Source organism: Catharus ustulatus, chromosome 7 (assembly GCF_009819885.2).
Source record: "Catharus ustulatus isolate bCatUst1 chromosome 7, bCatUst1.pri.v2, whole genome shotgun sequence".
Lineage (NCBI taxonomy): Eukaryota > Metazoa > Chordata > Aves > Passeriformes > Turdidae > Catharus > Catharus ustulatus.
Window position 1 is genome coordinate 29,532,013 of NC_046227.1, and position 18,166 is coordinate 29,550,178.

The 18,166-nt window shown below is 42.5% G+C and overlaps 1 protein-coding gene across 1 annotated transcript; it reads left to right on the top strand.

The window, feature by feature from the left end:
• Positions 1-1,928: 1,928 nt before the first annotated feature.
• Positions 1,929-16,120, top strand: LOC116998664 (glycerol-3-phosphate dehydrogenase [NAD(+)], cytoplasmic-like). Its single transcript, XM_033064664.2, has 8 exons — positions 1,929-2,046; positions 5,410-5,587; positions 7,392-7,532; positions 8,711-8,849; positions 10,453-10,565; positions 12,068-12,301; positions 12,443-12,549; positions 13,977-16,120. The coding sequence occupies exons 1-8, from the start codon at positions 2,006-2,008 to the stop codon at positions 14,071-14,073; spliced, it is 1,050 nt and encodes a 349-aa protein (XP_032920555.1). The 5' UTR covers positions 1,929-2,005; the 3' UTR covers positions 14,074-16,120.
• Positions 16,121-18,166: the final 2,046 nt, after the last annotated feature.

Genomic DNA, 18,166 nt, shown 5'->3' on the forward strand with positions numbered 1-18,166 from the left:
ACCCGCCAGTGTGTGTGCTCTGGGGCTCTGGAATCTAACAAAAGACCCATTTCTCGGGGCCTCACACAGCACTGCCACTGAGATAACCTTGACATCCAAAGCTGGCATCTAAAACTGCCTGCAGACCACCTGAAACCGTCCTTGGGGAGTGAATGCTTCCCTATCCATCTCCACAGAGCAGTACGCACACAGATCCAGAGGAGAGTTCAGGAGCAGCACAAGTTATACACTTCCACAGCCAATTAGTGTCACAGATGGATAAGCTAATGTGTGCACTCACCATCCCAGGCTGTCCCCTGCTCTTCACAAGTGCTGCTGTATCCATCTGCCTGCTCATCCCCTGCCAGTTTATTTGCACCCACCAAATGTCATTGTAATCATGACATGGAGGCCACATAAATCAGTCCAGAGGTCACCAAATTGTCATGGTTTCCCTTTGTAATTAAAAGCTTCCACATTAATTTAGGAAAAAACACTACACAGTTTACAATACTCATATATTATATAGACCAGGGACGTATTCTGTGGCATGCATTAGGTGCAGAAGCCTGTGCTTCAGTGAGTGTGTCACCTCTCTGAGGCCTGGGCACTCACCAGGTCAGAAGAGCTTGGAACAAGCAGAAGAACAGGGCAAAAAGGATGATGGCTACTCTTCACCTCCACTTTAAATCTTCTTCTTAAGGGGAAGGTGAGTTAAAGGGAGAAGAGAATGAAGGAACACAGAGGAAGATGCAAATAGTGGTGAAGAAGCAGGATACTGCAAATGTACCTGGAACCACAGAAAGGCTCTTGTGCCTGCGCTCAAACTTTGCTTGCAAGTAATACATCTCCTTGCAGAACACCCATCAGCCTTCACACGTGCCATGGGTCCCAGCTACACCTTCCTTTTCATCACCCTGTCCTGTCTCAAAATATTATTTTGCAGGATTTTTCCCTAGTCTTTTTGTTAAGTCCACAAACAGTCGTCACTATCAGGATGCACCAAATAATTGAGCCAATGGAGCCGACAGCAGGCGAGATGAACATATGTGTACCTCCAGAAACACCCACAGGCTGCTCCAGAGCTGGCAGCCAGCCTCCCTCTATGAATCACAGGGTCAGGTGTCCACATCCCACAGAGCCAGGCAAACTCTGGGGTGAGGGCAGCAGATGTGGTCACTGCTGAGCCACAGCCCCCGGCAGAGACAGGAGCCTGGACACGGCAGGACGAGGGGAAACAGGAGTGCAAGAGCAGGAAAGGTGGCAAAAGCAGTCCTTTGGCTCAAAAATCACAGAAGGACACTTTGAAGAGGAGACAGGGTGTACTAGAAGGCTGAGGTAAAATGTGGTCATTTGTAGGGTGTTATGCATGATTAAACAGTGTAGGAGAAAAGGACCAGCACTCCTTTTTGCTCCTCCTTGCAGACAACTTATATTTGATGTCTCATATTAAGAGCTGTGATATAGTTCAGGATTTATCAGCTGAATTTGGCTCTGTTAATGCACTCATAACCTTTTCTTGGTGTGTTCATAATCTCACTGAAGGATTTAAACCATTCCTCATTATGGGACAGGGCAGGTGGGACCTTGAGATGTCTCTCACTGTCCCGAAGAGCCCAGCTGGTGTCTCTCTCACAGCCTCTGCCCCATTACCCACCCTGCGGAGCCCCTCGGTGCCGCCGGCGGGCAGGACGGTCCCACCCCACGGGAAGTGCAGCGCTTCCCGCTTTCCCCACGCAGCTCCTTGTCCCCGTACGTTTCCCCACTGCAATCCCTCGGGGCTCAGGAGCGGCGGGCCGAGCATCGCGGGGCCGCGGGCGGGGCCGGGCAGGACGCGGCGCTCCCGAGGCCGCTCCGCCGTCCCTCCCGCACCGCCGGGGGCCGGGCCGGCAGCAGGGGCGGCGCTGGGGGCGGGAGGCACCGAGCCCGCCGAGCCGATCCGAGCCCAGCCGAGCCGAGCCGAGCCGAGCCGAGCCGAGCCGAGCCGAGCCGAGCCGAGCCCCGCGGGCGGGACGCAGCCCGCAGGATGTCACCGCTCCGCGTCTGCATCGTGGGCTCGGGGAACTGGTGAGTGCCGCAGCGCGGGGGGGCTCTCCCTTTGCCCTCCTCCCTTTTTTTCCTCATGTCTTTCCTTTTTCCTCCTCCTTCTCCCGTTCCTTCCTCGGTTTTTCCTCCCTCCGCGGCGGGCGGGGGCTTCGCAACAGGTGCGGGGCGGGGAGCGTCTCCATGGTCCTGAAACCGCGACCCCGGCCCCGTCCTGCTGCGGTTCCGGGCTCCTGGGCAGGGACCATCGGCCCCGAGATGCTCCAGTCAGTGAGGAGCGGAGAACAGGAGCCTCCCGCATCCCCCCAGGTGTGTGAGCCGTGTAAAGCCTGGCCACAGAGCCAGGGAGGCCCGAGCTGCAGCTCTGGCTGTGTGTGCCTGCGGCAGGGCCCCGCAGCTCACATGGAAGCACTCGGCAGCCAGAAGGGTGGTGATGCTGTCTGTGTTCCTCTGAAGGAACCGGGGCACTGGCTTCATTTAAAGCCACAATGTATTGGCACCTTTCATTTCCATCCTCCTCAGCGTGTCCTTTTGCATCTTGGTGTGGACACAGCGTGGTGTTCGGGTTTCCCATTCATCCTCATTCTTAAGAATATGTTTGCAACTGCTCAGTCCTTTCCAGCCTGGAAAAAAGCACGGCTCTCCAGAGCTCCTTGAGTCTGACAGACCCCAGTAAGATCAGTATATCCATTTCACAGGACTTATCATCTTACTTTTCTTATGCTTTCTGTACACTGAGCACAAACAAACAGACCAACATGCATGTGCATGCATTTGGGATTAGCAAGCCCAGCCTCCAGGTAGATTGTTTTTGTACAAGAACAGCTAGCTCCTTAAGATTTTAAAAATATCTGACAGCTAGGTGGAAGTAATGCCAGAAGAGTCAGTAAGTGAGGGAGTGGTTGCTTGTGAGCTGCTGAGAACACAGCAGTTAAAGCACAGCTCTCTGCCTTCCTGCCTTATAAAAACAGCCCACTGCTCTCAATGCATTCTCTTTGTGTGTGACATCTCGCAGATACAGCCTTTCCCATGGAACTGCACAGCCAACTCTTCTGGACCTCATTGTCTCACTTCTGGCTCTCTCTAGCCCACCACTTGTTTCCTCAAGTGCTGCTTTCACATGTTTTTTCAGGAAAGGCATCCCTCTCCCTGCCACTTTCTCTTCCCTCACCTGCCTGTGCAGGCAGCTCATTGTCTCTTCCAAACCCTCAATAGCCGTGACTGCATGTTTGGAAGGCAACTTTTTTTTACCTTTGGTCAGCCTGCAGTCACAAACTTCATCATTCTCTTGCTGCATCCTCAAGCAGGGACCTCCTGCTTTTCACAGGCTGTCCCCCTTCCCACGAGACATCATTTAAAGTCACCTGGTTGTATTCAGATCTGTGCTCAAGGAAGTTCTCTGATTTTTCACCTGTACCTACAAACTTGAAGAGAGCTATTCTACAGAGATACTGAGACCCCAGCCCATTCAATACCATGTACTAACCCATACTGCCTCCCTGGGCACATCTCTTGCTTCCTACCATATATATCAACTCTAAAATCCTCAGGAAGGACATAAACATTGTGCTCTGATGTATGAATAACATTTATTCACAGCCTTGGTGGCAGAACAGGTTGTTTTACTCCTACAGAGAAATACAATGTTTACCTTTGGCAAACATTTTTTTTCCCTTATGTTCCTCATAAATATTTGGGCAGCAGTTCAGATCCGTGCTCTTGAGGCTTTCCTGCAGCTCAGAATCGTGGCTGACATGTGACACAGCAACGTTGCAAAAGCTCATGTCAGCTGCAGGAGTTCAGCAGGTCACGGGGACTTGCTAAGTCAACACTGCCAGGAGGCTCATGAGTGGTATGGTTGAGCGAAGCAAGGGCTGCACAGCATTTTGTGGTTCCCAGTAGGTGCAGGAGGGTTTGTGTTTATCTACTGAGTCCCATTCAGGATTTCAGGGATTAGAGCTGGAGTCTGCCTCTTTCAGCAGAAAATCGTATGTTCTTGGTACTTAGCTAAAAAAGTAATTTTTATGGGTAGGCTTGATGTGTAAGTTCATCACCCAGGTTGTACTGGACAACCAGGACAACGAATTTATATCTCAAGTTTCTGAAAATCCCCAAACCTTTTTCTTGTTAACACATGTTTCTGGTGTGGTGCTAAATAAAAAAAGCACTACAGCAGCTCAGGATACAGCATATAATCAATACTGAGCAAAGTGAAACTTGATCTAAGCAAGATTTCTTTATCACTAAAGATTAAGACCTTAATTATCTATTAAGACCTTATTAGTTATTGAGCAATTTAACTTTATGCAAATGTGTTACATGAAAAATATGTGAACCAAGGAGGGTCAGTTACAATGGGGGTCCCCTTTGAATCACTGACAGCACAGACCTACCTGGACTTTGACATCCCCAAGAACTTTATCAGTTCCAGAACACACACCACAGCTAAATCCTGTTCATGCTCCTTGGTACAAGTGGGTCAGAGGACAAGAGTGCTGCAACTGGAGCTTCTCTTTCACTTGTGTTAATAATGTGGCCAATACTTGAGGGATTAAAGTAGCATTAAAATGGAGAGAAGGAAGAGAGGAGTAAAAATAATCACCCCTCTTCCCCAGATAATTCAAGGTTCATTAAACAATACTTCCAATACTTTCTGTGAGGTTTCTAATTCTCCCTTGCTGTGTGAATATTTGCAAGGCTGCAGTGATGATGGGGGAATAAAATTATTGTCTGACCTGAAATTTAAAATGCTCAGTATGACTCAAGATGAGTAAACTGGACGGTTGAAATATCCTCAGGCTGCAAGTATTGCAAGTCCTGTTACAGTGATAATTTTACCAATGAGTAAAGAGAAGCCACCAGGTTGAAGGGTTGTTTGGGTTTTTTTTCCTGAACATTTAGCTGCTATGTAAAATCCTTCTTGTTCCTGTTTGTTTATGGATAGGAAAGTAGGATGCATCTATTTTACATGAGATGCACAAAGACTGTCCCAGCAAGATTGCTCAGTGCTTATTTACCACTTGGATTATTTTACATTTATTGATCTTGACAAAAACCAGAATTATCTGAGGACCATAAGAGATTTTGATCTCAGACAATGTATTTCTAGTGCTGTTGGTGGTACATCACACTCCTGCTCTATAACCTTTGATACTACTTCAGTTCCATTACTGCAGTTATATTTTCCCCTGTTCTATTTTCTCTGTTTTTAAACTTGAGGGGCTCTTGATGGAGAGTAGTGGATAAAGCTTTCTGATAAATGCTGCAAGCACCTACACAGCTTTATAGCACAGCTTTTTATGAGTTATGATGTTTAAAGTAACTCATGTTTCCAATTCACAATAAAAGTACTTTTCTCCTTTTAGTTATTTTTATTTTATTTTACAGGGGATCAGCCATAGCAAGAATCATTGGCAAAAATGTCCAGAGGTCCAACAGATTTGATCCCACTGTCAAGATGTGGGTGTTTGAAGAGATCATTAATGGAAGAAAACTCTCAGAAATCATCAACCAGGAACATGAAAATGTTAAATATCTGCCTGGATACAAGATACCCCACAATGTGGTAAGTTGAAAAAAAAAATTATATCACTGAATTTGTTTGGGTTTGTTGTTTTTGTTTGTTTTGTTCTGTTTTTTTAATAAGGGAAGCACCATCTGAAAAAAAATGAGGAAGCAATTCACTGTTTTGTTCTGGTTTGCCACCTAACTCACTTATAAGTCCCTGGAATATGATTCAGTTCTGTGATTTCTGCTTGTCTGTATGTCACACACAACTTCAAACACCAACTGTGTCTGTGCTGGTATCACACCATCCTCCTCCCTGGCAGGGATCAGCACAACTCTAGAAATGGCAGGCAGAGATCTGTCTACACAGAGCTATTTCAAACCCACAGCATCTTCTGGAAAAAACAGGCAAAGGCACTGTTCTCCTTTCTTCAGAAAAACAAATCAAAAACAGAGGCTGTGGCTTACAAGGAGATGAATAATGAGCTATCAGCTCATGGGTGATTTCAAGACAGCTGTAGTTAATAAAGCTCTAAATTCCATCACAAAATATAAGGTATTTATTTTCATGGACATTTAAAATACCAAGTTACACATCTCTACTTAAATTAATCACCTTAGATAATTTACTGCTACCAAAGCAAGTGAGGTGAGGGGGTTTGGGTGTTCAAGGTTTTGCCAAATGCTACTGTTTTGTGAGAAGTGCCACATTTTTGGAAGAGTTGTAAAGGGAAGTTAAAATGCTGCATGTGGTGGGTCTCTGGCTGGGGAGTGGGTTATATTTAGTATTCCATTTTGTGCTGTGATTGCATTTTTGCACTTCCAGTGTTTGAACTTGGCCCACAGTTCTCCTGGGTTACAGTTGACTTGTCACTGTTATTTTTACAACCCTCTAGCAGATCAACAGGCTTGTCATCATCCCTTGAGGCCAGCCTCACTCTGTTAGAGCAAAGGTCTGAGGCTTCACCAGTAAAAAACAGCTGGTTGCAGCAGAGGGACCCTCAGACCATCTCCAACTGAGAGAAAAAAGAAAACCAAACAAGCTGAGCTTTTCCTTGCATTGCTGTGCAGCATTTTGGAGAGACAGGAGCACAGCCTGTGCAGCACTGCCAGCCTCTGCCCTGCTCCCACTTCACTGTTTTCCCAGAGAAGCAGCCTGGCTGGCAGCACCTCTGGTTTTCTTGCTGGGAATCCCACTTGCTTAAGGCTGCATGCTCCAAGTCTGCATCCAAGAGTGATGTTTTCTCCTACTGTAAACTGCTTCTAGCAGGCTCAAATTCCCCTGCTGTTGCCTCTATAGCCTGGCTTGAATTGTTGTTCTGAGAAATGCCAGAATTTGCAGGAAGATACAGCTAGGTAGTTTTAAAGCATGTTTTATAGGTTTTAGTAACTCTTGGGAAAATTACTGTATATTTAAAACAAAGGCACATACCCACCTCAAAGATTATCATAATCTCTGCCTTTTGATACAGTTTATTCCTCAGTAACTCAGCTGGTGACCAATGGAAACTAAAGACTTCCAGAAGAGCCTGTGTCCCACCACCCCATATGGGGTTGGTCAGCTATCTTCAGGAACAAGATCAAGAAGCTGAACTAGCAAAGGGGCTTCCCAGCACACCACAAATTTATGAAGCATATCATCTTCCCCAGATTATTCACACAGGGTTAAATTATTTAAAAATTATAAAAATCCAACCCCAAAGGAGTTCAGCTGCTTTGTGTGGAGAGCTGACAGCTATGCCACAGGGCCAGTTAAAATTAAGGACATTTGTACTGCATCTGCCATGGCTTTGGCATGATGATGTCTTGCAAGGACTGAGGGTTCTTACCTGGGGCTCATTTTGTTTGTCCCTCTTGTCCAGGTGGCTGTACCAGACGTGGCTGAAGCAGCAAACGGGGCAGATATTTTAGTGTTTGTTCTGCCACATCAATTTATTGGACGAATCTGTGAGCAGATTGCAGGACAGATAAAACCTGGGACATTTGGGATTTCCCTGATCAAGGTAAGTTGTTGCCTCCACAGTATCTAGTCAATATGGAGTAAATAAACAGCTCCAAATTAAGGGCCCTCAGCTGCACGCTCTGTATAAACACGAGCTTTTCTTTCTGCAAGAGTTAAAACTTGCCCAGCTCTGCCAGCCCTCCTGCTGCTCTTGTGGCTGTGAGAGGGAAGGATGGGGCCACCTATCCAGGCTAAGAGTATCTGTCTTTGCTAGTCTCGTTTAGCCTGGGTCAGTTCCCACTTGGACCAGCATAGAGGTGAAAATGGGCAGAGGAAGGGGTGCATAAAGCTGGCACTGCTGCCAGAAAAAATACTCTGAGTCTACAGCCTCAGTTAACTCCTAACTGAGAACTCTGAGTCAAAGTGCCTCTTCCAAGTACATGCTAAAGCTGTTCTTGGCAGCATTAAAATGGCATCATAACACTAATGATTCTGCAAAACTGAAGCAATTTCAGTCTGGCATGAACTGAGGAATCTTTTAAAGGTTCGAGAGGTACCAGATTAACGTAATCTTAAAAGGAATTAATATTTTAAGAGAATGTCAAACTAAAAGCCAGAGGCAAAGCATAGGAATGTAGTCTTTGATTGCATTACAGGAAATATCCCACTTAAAAATGTAATGAAAGAAATGTAATTCGAGTTTTCGGAATTCAATACCAGCTCTTCCCCTCTATAGAAATTATCTCATAAGCAGCAGTAAGGAGAAGAGAGGAAAGTGGGAGAGGAAGGAAATTTCTGCAAATTTAGCTTTAAGAAACCCAAGATAGTTCAACACCCAAAAAGCTCTCTGATTAATACTTAGATCTTGCAAAAAAAAAAAGTCATTTCTTATAGACTTAATTTTAAACGTCTGATCCTGTACTACAGAAATTTAACTGAAAGGAAAAATACAACATCAAAGAAAGCAAGCCTCAAGACAGCAGCACTTGATGTGAGGCCTCCTTCAGGATTATTTTGACTGTCACCCCATCTCCCTGACTTTGCCTTGAATTTGCAGTTACCAAAGTACAAACCCAAAACATTTATATTAATTGTTAAGACTAGTGATTATAAGACCCTTTTGGTTTTTTTTTTAATTAAAACCAGAGAACTGCAGGCAATAGAACACCTTCTTTACCAGTGCTCTGCTGCTGTCATTTTCCTATTCCCATACCCTGGTTTTAACTATCTTCTTTTCAGGGGATTGATGAGGGTCCTGATGGCCTGAAGCTCATCTCTGACCTCATTCGAGAGCAACTGAAAATAGAGATCAGTGTGCTGATGGGGGCCAACATAGCCAAAGAAGTGGCTGATGAGAAGTTCTGTGAAACCACCATTGGTAACTATTGCAAAGAGCCAATTAGAGCTGGGGTTTAAAGTCACCTGTGGCAGGATAACCTCTGGAAGAAGCAGGGGGATGTGACTGGTCCCAAGTGGCTTCTGAGTAGAGTAATACCTGCTGAGCTCCTTCAGGGAGCCAGGATTATTTACAGAGAGTTCAGTGCTGGAAGAATCAAACTGACAGTGGGTTTCAGTGCTGAGAGCTAATTTAATCCATTGAAAATATCACAGCTTAATCCTGTTTCTGTAGGAGTTGGCAAGAGCCACTTTTTGTGTCTGTAGAGCTCAACATGGAGTACCTCAGCAGTTCATCCACAATACAGTCTAGATAAAGAAGTGTAATCAGAAGCTCCTATGTGCTCACACTCCCAGAGGTGTATTTCTTCATCTTAAAATTTCTTGTTTGGAAAAGAAAACCTAGCAACATTCTGTTCCTCTCTCCCATTTGGACTGCTTGCCAAGATACAGCCTCAGATCCTTCCAGGACTGATTTGGAAACTTCATCCAGTAGTTTTTAAAACTCAGAGATTTTTTAAGTCAGTCAAAAATAAAGTTACATCCCTCCATATCTAGGAAAGGCAAAAGAAAAATTGTGTTGCAATAATGTTCCTTTGCCTTGCAAATATTACAGTAATGGTGCAAACTGTACCAGCTGGATATTTGTTACTGAAAGAGCAACTAGGCACAAATAGGACTAGACATGATTAGGAGAGTTGAGCTATATTAGTGCTCCTGGGGGAATTTAACTTCTGCTGGCCTGGTTTGAAGCCGTGACATGATGATGACTGTGCAAAGAACTTTGCACATTTTACTTTTGTCCTCATGGAAAGCCATGCAGCCCAGAAACAGCCGACTCAAAGAGAACTGGTATTGTGAAGAACAAGAAGCAAACCTGAAGTTTCCCCATGAGATGGTGAGAAACCTCCCAGCTAGCAGAGTGTGGTGTCCCAGGCTAGTAAAACTGACAGCTGAGCTCCCCCTGAAGGAAAAAACCAAACTACCTTGTACAAAACTCTGGTGAAACTCTATCCAAAGGCCTTTGCCCAGCTGGCCATGGGCTCTCTGGGTCAAGGCAAACCTCAGTTCCTTTAGCACCAAGGGCTCTCCTTGGCTGAGCAGTAACAACATGATACATGACCTCAGTAGAATTGTTAGGAAAAAGGTTTTAGCAGTGCCAACCTTCAGTTTCATCATCTGGATGGATGCCCCTGTAACTGGGCAATAGTCATTTGTGTCCCATTATAGTTCTTAGCAGTGACACAGGTTTACATTTTCAAAGCAGAAAGTGTGCCACTGTCTTGCAGGAAACAGTTTGTAAATAATGTCTTTTGTAAGGTCTGTGGTTGTACAAGCTTTCTCAGGCAGAAAGATCCATTAGGGGGTATCTACCTTTCAGTTCTTTAAAGTGTCATTAAGCAATGTTGATCAATGCCCTGGAGCTGCCTACACTTAACGCTGGCATCCAGCAGCAGAAACTGCTGTTACACAAATCTCTGGTTTAGCAACACAAAAGCTGAAGCAGTCCCTAGAACCTTATTTCATGTTAACTGTGTGCACTCTGAAACATTGTAAAAGCGTTCTTTTATCCTTCCTTCCCACAGGATGCAAAAACGAAACACAAGGTGAAATCTTTAAAGAATTAATGCAGACCCCCAATTTCAGGATTACTGTGGTGCTTGACTCCGATACAGTGGAGCTTTGTGGAGCCTTAAAAGTGAGTGTTTTCAAGCCAATATGTTTTATTAAGGCAAATTCTCTCCTCACCTGAGTCTTCTGTAAGCCATAGGGTGTAATTTGAGTCCTGCCACCATGTGAGCGAATGAGTGCAGACAAGATGCAACATTCATGAGCCAGTTTTCCAACCAAGAAAATAAACTTGGGAAATAAATTTTCCTAAAAAAGGAAAATTTATTTATTTAGCTGCAGGCAAAGCATTTCAAAATATTTGTATTTTTATCTTTATTTTACCAGAGGCACATCTGTTTTTGAGAGCAGATTTTAGTCCACTGTGTTTTCTTGTCTGTGTGTTGTGAGCACGTGAAACAAAGACTCTCACTACACAGAGTACCCCCACGAATAATTTTGTCTATGGTTTAAGTAATAACTCTGTGTTGGCAGCACATCTGTGTGACATTCAGCAATGCCCACATGGAGATCCCAGGTGGGATCAGAAATGACATCAGAGTCACCAAATTTTCAATGAGGGGACAATTGTGTGAGATTCAGAGTTTGCTTTTATATGAATTGAAGTGACTTCAGCCTTTTTACTTCTTTACACATTTAGTCATTTATACTTCAATAATTCACCTTTCCATGGTGGATGACTGATGAGGAAAGAATTGGTCCTGTTAAGCTTCATATACAAAAATAACATTTCTTGACATACAAAAGCAAACACTGCAGATTTTGCTTTTGGCCACAGAGCAGAACTGGGGGCAGGAACAGATGGGAAAGAGGTTTTTTCTGGTTTGTGATAAATCACTGCACTTCTTGAAATTATTGGTTTTGCCTCTGCTAAAAAAACCTGAAAAATTAAACATGCACTGGGGTACATACATGTGTGGAGCAAACATGCCAAAGGTAGCACTAGGTGACTATTACTCATATACACTGAACTACATTTATTTAGGGACTTATTTCAGAGCTGGGAATTGGAAGGTGGGAAGAGAAGCATGCTGAACAATGGCAAGGAGTTGTGAAGATGTTTAGGATCCTGAGAGATTTGTTTAGAGCTGTAGATGAGGGCAGTTCTACTGCTATTTGTAGGCAAGCCCAAAATTTGATCTACTGCAGCATTTTCATAGAATCTATGCCTGCTCAAATCAAGAGACCCACAAAGAAAACCTAGAAAGGTGGGGTGTTTTAAATAGTTGAACAGAAAGGTCAGTGAGATCCAACTTGGAACTAACAGAAAAAAAGACCACTAACTGCATACATGGTATGTGACTGCAATATTAGTGTAGAAAACACTGGGTTTTGCCTATAAGAGTAACAGCAGATAGTTAATAAAAATCTTTCTAAAAGTCCAGCGACTTTTGCTCAACATTATCTGACCTGTTTCTTCATGAGATAAATTCATGGCCATTGGAAATGGACCCTTGTTCTGATGAAGACAGATCTGTGGGGTTTCCTTGGAGCTCAGGGCACACTGATGAGCTGCACACCTTGGCTGACCATTTCCTTCCCTCCCTGTATTTTGCACTGGCCCATTTTTAGAACATCGTGGCGGTGGGCGCAGGGTTCTGCGATGGACTGAGTTTTGGGGACAACACCAAGGCAGCAGTGATACGCCTGGGCCTCATGGAGATGGTGGCCTTTGCCAAGATGTTCTGCAAGGGACCAGTGTCAACAGCCACCTTTTTGGAAAGCTGTGGGGTTGCTGATCTCATCACCACCTGCTACGGGGGACGCAACAGAAAAGTAGCGGAAGCTTTTGCTCGCACAGGAAAAGTAAGAAGGACTTTGATATATTTTACACTAATGCATGGAGAAGTCTTTCTGTGTTTTACAAAGGCATCATTAATTGTTTACCTTCTTGATAACTGCTGGTATCACAGCAGTATCCCAAATAATCAGTCCTCTCTCTTCTAGTCCATTGAGGAGCTGGAAAAGGAGATGCTGAATGGACAAAAGCTGCAAGGTCCTCAGACCTCAGCTGAGGTCTACAAAATTCTGAAACAGAAGGATTTACTCCATAAGTAAGTGCTTTGATTTTAAAGAAACAACATCAACAACAATTAAGAATAATTCATAACCTTCTTAACTGTACTTGTGTTTAATTCTCTTGTTCATTTCTGCAATAACAGCTTTCTACATCTTGGGCCACTGCTAGAGCCTGGCTTGACTCCTCATTGCCAGGGTCACTCGTATGGGATAAGGGCTGAGCAGTGTTAGAAGAAACAAGTCACAGAGAGTGGGTTCAGGGAGTACTGTTAGTGCCTAATAGGAGACAGAGTAATGTGAGATCACATACGGGAACAGCAGTGAAAACAATCATAGAATATTCTGAGCTGGAAGAGACCCACAGAGATCATCAACAACTCTTAAGTGAACGGCCTATACACAGGAAACAAAAGAAATTATAATGTAAAGAAGCCTCCCACACATTCCCATCCCTCAAACAAGATTTAAGGCTGTACACAGAATCATCTTGCAGACATGATTTATGGGCCAAAGGGTTTCTTGTTCTCAATATACCACCACTGCAGCTTGCAGCAGTCCTGCTGTCAGTGCAAACCTGAACTTGGTTATCTCAGTAAAAGTGTCAGGATCGTATTCCTAATCAAAGATTTTTACATGCATTGAATAGGTAATGTGCGCTGATATCAATGCTTTAGTGCCACAAATACTGCTGAGGTAAAAAGTACCCCTAGTTCCTTGGGATGATGTAAGATTATTTATAATTTGAGACCTCTGCTTCAATTAACACAACAGAAAAGCTGAACTTCCCTCCATCCCATTTCCTCTCATACATCAACACTACTGAGAAGTCAAACACTGCTAAATGAATCCTTAAAAACTTACTAGAATTGGAACAGTTACAGAAGATTCAAGTGGCATCATCTTTCAAAAATGAGAGAGAAAAGGAAAGCTCATTTTGACAGCAGCTTTAAATCACAGTCTGATCTAATAATTATCCTATAATTGCAGTTTGTTACATGCTCAGCTCCAAGTCATTCAGTGGGCTCATTTTTTACCACGTAATGACTAAGACAGCTTGTAAAAGGAAAAGAATCTTTTAAGCCAAGAAAAGAAAATCATTAGATATTTTCATTCTTTTTAGTCCTTTGGATACCAGTAATGACTGCAAATAATATATCCATTTTGCACACAGCAGGAAGAGAGGATATGCAATTCAAAATTGTTTTTAAATAAAAAATATTAGATAGATATTTTGTTTCCAAACAGCTTTCCTCTGCTGTCACTCTCATCATTTGCCTCTCTTTAGCTCCTCTTCTTCACCCAGTAGTTTTCCAGTAAAGGCAGTCCCAAGCTAAAATTATATTGTAAAGAGAGAAAAAATTTTCCACTTTCAACAAAACAAAACAACTCTTTCCATTAAAATGAAATAGAAACGTTCATATAAACCTTAAAAACTGTTTTAAATCCTACATGCTTCTTTCAGGTTTCCATTATTTACAACTATCTACAAGATCTGCTACGAGGGTCGATCTATCCAGGATTTCATCATGTGCCTGCAGAACCACCCAGAGCACATGTAGAGATCCCTTCTCCTCACCTGGCTGAATTCTCACCTTCCTGGGACTTCTGTCCACTCCATGGCAACTGAAGTAGAGAAACAGGTTGTGTGACACTTGCTGTAAAAGCAGCAAAGAATGTATTTCATTCCTCTTGTCCTGGGGGTAAAAAAAAAAAAATCTGCCTTTAATTCCAACATTACACCTAAGGAATAGGAAACAAATGTAAAAATTAACAGTTCATTTGAGTTAGCAATGTGGGTATTCCCCTATAATTATTTTCTTGTTGACTGAAAACAGTTCCCTTGTAATTTCTGCAACAGAGCTAAATAGCTCACATAAAACTCAACATTTTGCCTACAGTTACTTACAGAATGGCACAAAACATAGAAAAATTTAAAAACTCATTCAAATAGATAAATTACAGTTAAAAAAAATCCAAGAGCAGTTAGATGTAATCACACTGGCAAATGTTGGATTTTTGTATTCTCCTCAAACACAAATAACATTTTGTATTTTGGGACATTTAGGCCTTCCTTGATTTCGTTTCCCAGTATAAGCATCTTTGAAAAAATAGGTACTGTGCTCAGACACACATGAATGTTCATCATACATTCAGATGTATAAATAAAACAGTTTAAGGCGTGGGGAAAAGGAGAAGGGTTTTGGGATGGGTGTATTGTTTGTTTCAAATCTGGGATGCTAGGAATCCTCAGTAGTAATCTGACCTTGATTAAATTTATTCTATTCCTTTAAAATACAGAAAAAAATTCTGGAATTACCAAAGACAATTTTGTTAACATCACATTTACTCAGCAAGTCCTCATCATTAATTGGTACCAGCTAAGAGGGGAGAAGTGGAGGCTGGCAGGGAGATGTACCCAGGGCTCAGCTTGCAGATATTTTGAGGGGGCAACCAGTAAGAGTGACAAACCCTCTGTGATACTTGACTTTTTATACTTGTATGGAAACGACCGCTACAGACGCACAGAACTCCTGTAAACCGGCATTTCACACTGGGCTGCATTTTAGCTGCCCTGGGAAACTCCACTGGGCTGACACCAGTGCAGCCCCCTGCGCCTTTCCAGGCTGCAGAGCTGTGTCCTGATCCTGCTCAAGCAGCACATCTTACACTCCAGGAGAGAGATCTCCATCTGCTTCTGAATTTTAAACACAACCTGGGTACACAGACCAGGGTTTTTTTATTGTGCTACCAGTGGCGTAAATTTTAGAAACATTGACGTTTTTAAATCTTATAGCTGTACTTGAGTAACTTTACATATCTGATGTTTTTCAGAGTTAAAACATCTACAAAATGAACAGTGGAGTATTTTATAAGCTTTAATCCCCTTTTGAAATACTCCTCTTTTGAGAGAAGGCAAACAAAAAGGAAGAGTAAACTACTTTTGCTGTGTTTTATCAGATTTTCTGAAATAGCAGAGAGGAAGGCAAGTTTTTAAATCCATGTACTCGCTGTGATATTGCTTAGAGGGAAAAAAATAAGCTAATTATAAAATAATTTCAACTAATTTTAGAGAAATTATAGGTCTTTCGCATTTACCAGAGTAATATATATAAAATAATGTATTGTAATTACAAATATATTGTAAAAAAACTCAGTCTCACAGCTAGCAAAACCAGTGGCTGCAGCATCCCTGATCCTGCTGAGCAGCAGCAAGGGTAGCTCAGCTCCTCCTGCTCAGACTCCAGTCACAGCCAAGAGCTCGGGGCTCTGCAGGGCACCAACCAACATTCCTACCACTGAAATGGGAATCATGGGGCCAAATCCTTCACACAAAGCAGGGAATTTATGATCTTCAAGTGGAAAAATACTTACACATTGCACAGTTTTGAAGTATCAAATACATGAGGATGGGACAGAGAATTCAGGAATCTCCTTCCTTCACCATCAGGCTGAATTTCTGATAAGTCATGTATGAGATAGTAATAACATAGAATATTTTACATTCAAAGTGTATCAAATAGCAGTTTAATAAAGTGATCAATATGCAGACTTGATGTAATTTCATTCTTCAATATTCTCACAAAATAAATGACTGTTGTAATAGTGGTCCTCTATTGCACTTATTCTTGTAGTTAATCATCATTGGTTCTCAAAGAAATGGACAAGTAGAATTAATGTTCTACAGATTTTATTGAAGTCTTTTCTTCTGTTGCATGGCATACCTTTTTTAAACAGTAAAATAAGGAATATTTTACTCCATAAATAACGCAAATTAGCCCTTTTATCTCAGTCCAGCCAAAATCTGTGTAAAATAGTTAGTTCTGTATTTACATTCTGTACCAAAATAGGAAACACACGTTCAAGGTCAGCCAGTCTCTCAAAACAGTTGTTTTATCTCCAAGGGAAGCTTCACATTAAAAAGGCAACATTTGCACTTTGGAAGTCTGGTAGTTTAAGATCACATTATTCAGTGCACCAACAGCCCCAGATCCTGAAGAGCAGTACATACATGTTAGCAGGAACCCACACATCCAGACAAGCTAAAAACAGGGGTTCAGTCTTGCAGGGAAAACACCTTGAGCTGCTCAGCTGGCTGAAAGTCACTCCTGGAAATTCAGGGGAAGGAAGGATGTACACCTCTCTCTACACTGAATATCAAGCAGAAAGATTTGCAGGACAGGAAGATTTAAAAACAACTGGCCCTCAGAAGGGATTGTGGATCTGTCTGCTCTCAGACATCAGTCTCTCCAGTTTATTAGTGCTCAGCAGAAAGAATGAGCTGCATTGGACTGACAGTCAATTAATAGGGGATATAATTCTCTTTCAGTAATTACCCTACATCAAGGGCTGTAACAGTATCCCAAAACCTCAACTCATTTCAGGAGGAATGAATTGCTGCTTTTTAATGTGATTTTAGTTGCTGCATTCTCCCACCAAAAGCTATCCTTCCTCCTTATAATTGCAACACTAGAAAAAATGTGTTCCTAAAATGAGAGTTGCTTCAACTTCTAATTGAAATTATTTGAACTACTATGATCAAAAAAGACTGCAAGACTAATTTACTTCCCTAAGCAAAAATGGAGTATTTTTTAAAAATTATAAAGTTAAAACTGTGGACATTATACGCTGAAAATGTTTCTATTACAGATGAGCAAACTCATGCATCTCAGCACAACTTCCAGGGCTCCTGCTGCCCAGTCTTCTCTGGTGGAAACACAAAGGCTTAAAAATGGGCTGTATTTCCAAGTTCTCACACTTAAGAGATGCAATAGGAGGGGCTGGTCACATGTGGGCAGGACACCTAACACAGCACACTTTGCATTTACTTAAAAGAATTCTGAATTTTACTGCAAAAACTACACTTAAGGCTACATAACTGATCTGCTTAAGCTACAATTCTAGCTGTGTTCTATACTCAAAAATGGCTTATGCTTCCTCCTGTAGGAATTTTACTCTTAAAAACCTGAGACATGATTTTACTTAATTCATGTTAAGATCTGGAAGCTTGCAGCAGGCTAAAAGCTGAACACAAAGACAAACAGACTGAGGTAGTCAGCTTTACTCAAATATTCTGTATGACAGCTCAATTCATTGCCACTTTAAGTTAACACATTCCTTGGCAGTTCCCACAAGGCTGCAGCTGCTGGCTGCTGCTAACCCACAGGTGGGATAGATGTTGCATTTTCCTGACTAAAGTACCTTTTGCATGGGACCCCCCAAAGTAATGTCCAGTTCTGCAGTTCACAAGCAGCTGAAAGGCTGCACGACAAAGGAATTACGACTGCAATCTCACATTATTAAGGCAGTAGCAGTTTCACTTCACTGGATTCACTGATGCAGCTACTTAGCAGGTACTGGTGAACCTGACCACAACAGGCCAATAGATTTTTCCCTGTCAATACAAAGCACTACATCCCCTTTCTTTAATTAATGCTTTCAATTCAGGAGTAGGTTAGCGTCAACTTTCCAAGCTGTCTTTTCTCAGTTAATTCTCATGAAGAGAGATTAAAAGAAGAAAAGCCCTCAAGATAAACAACTGTGTAGAAGATAAAAATATTCAATTAAATATGACAAATCTCACACTTAGACAGGAGACCAGCATATCAAATACTGAGCACAATAAATTAACACCAGTTAAAAAGTTTAACAGTT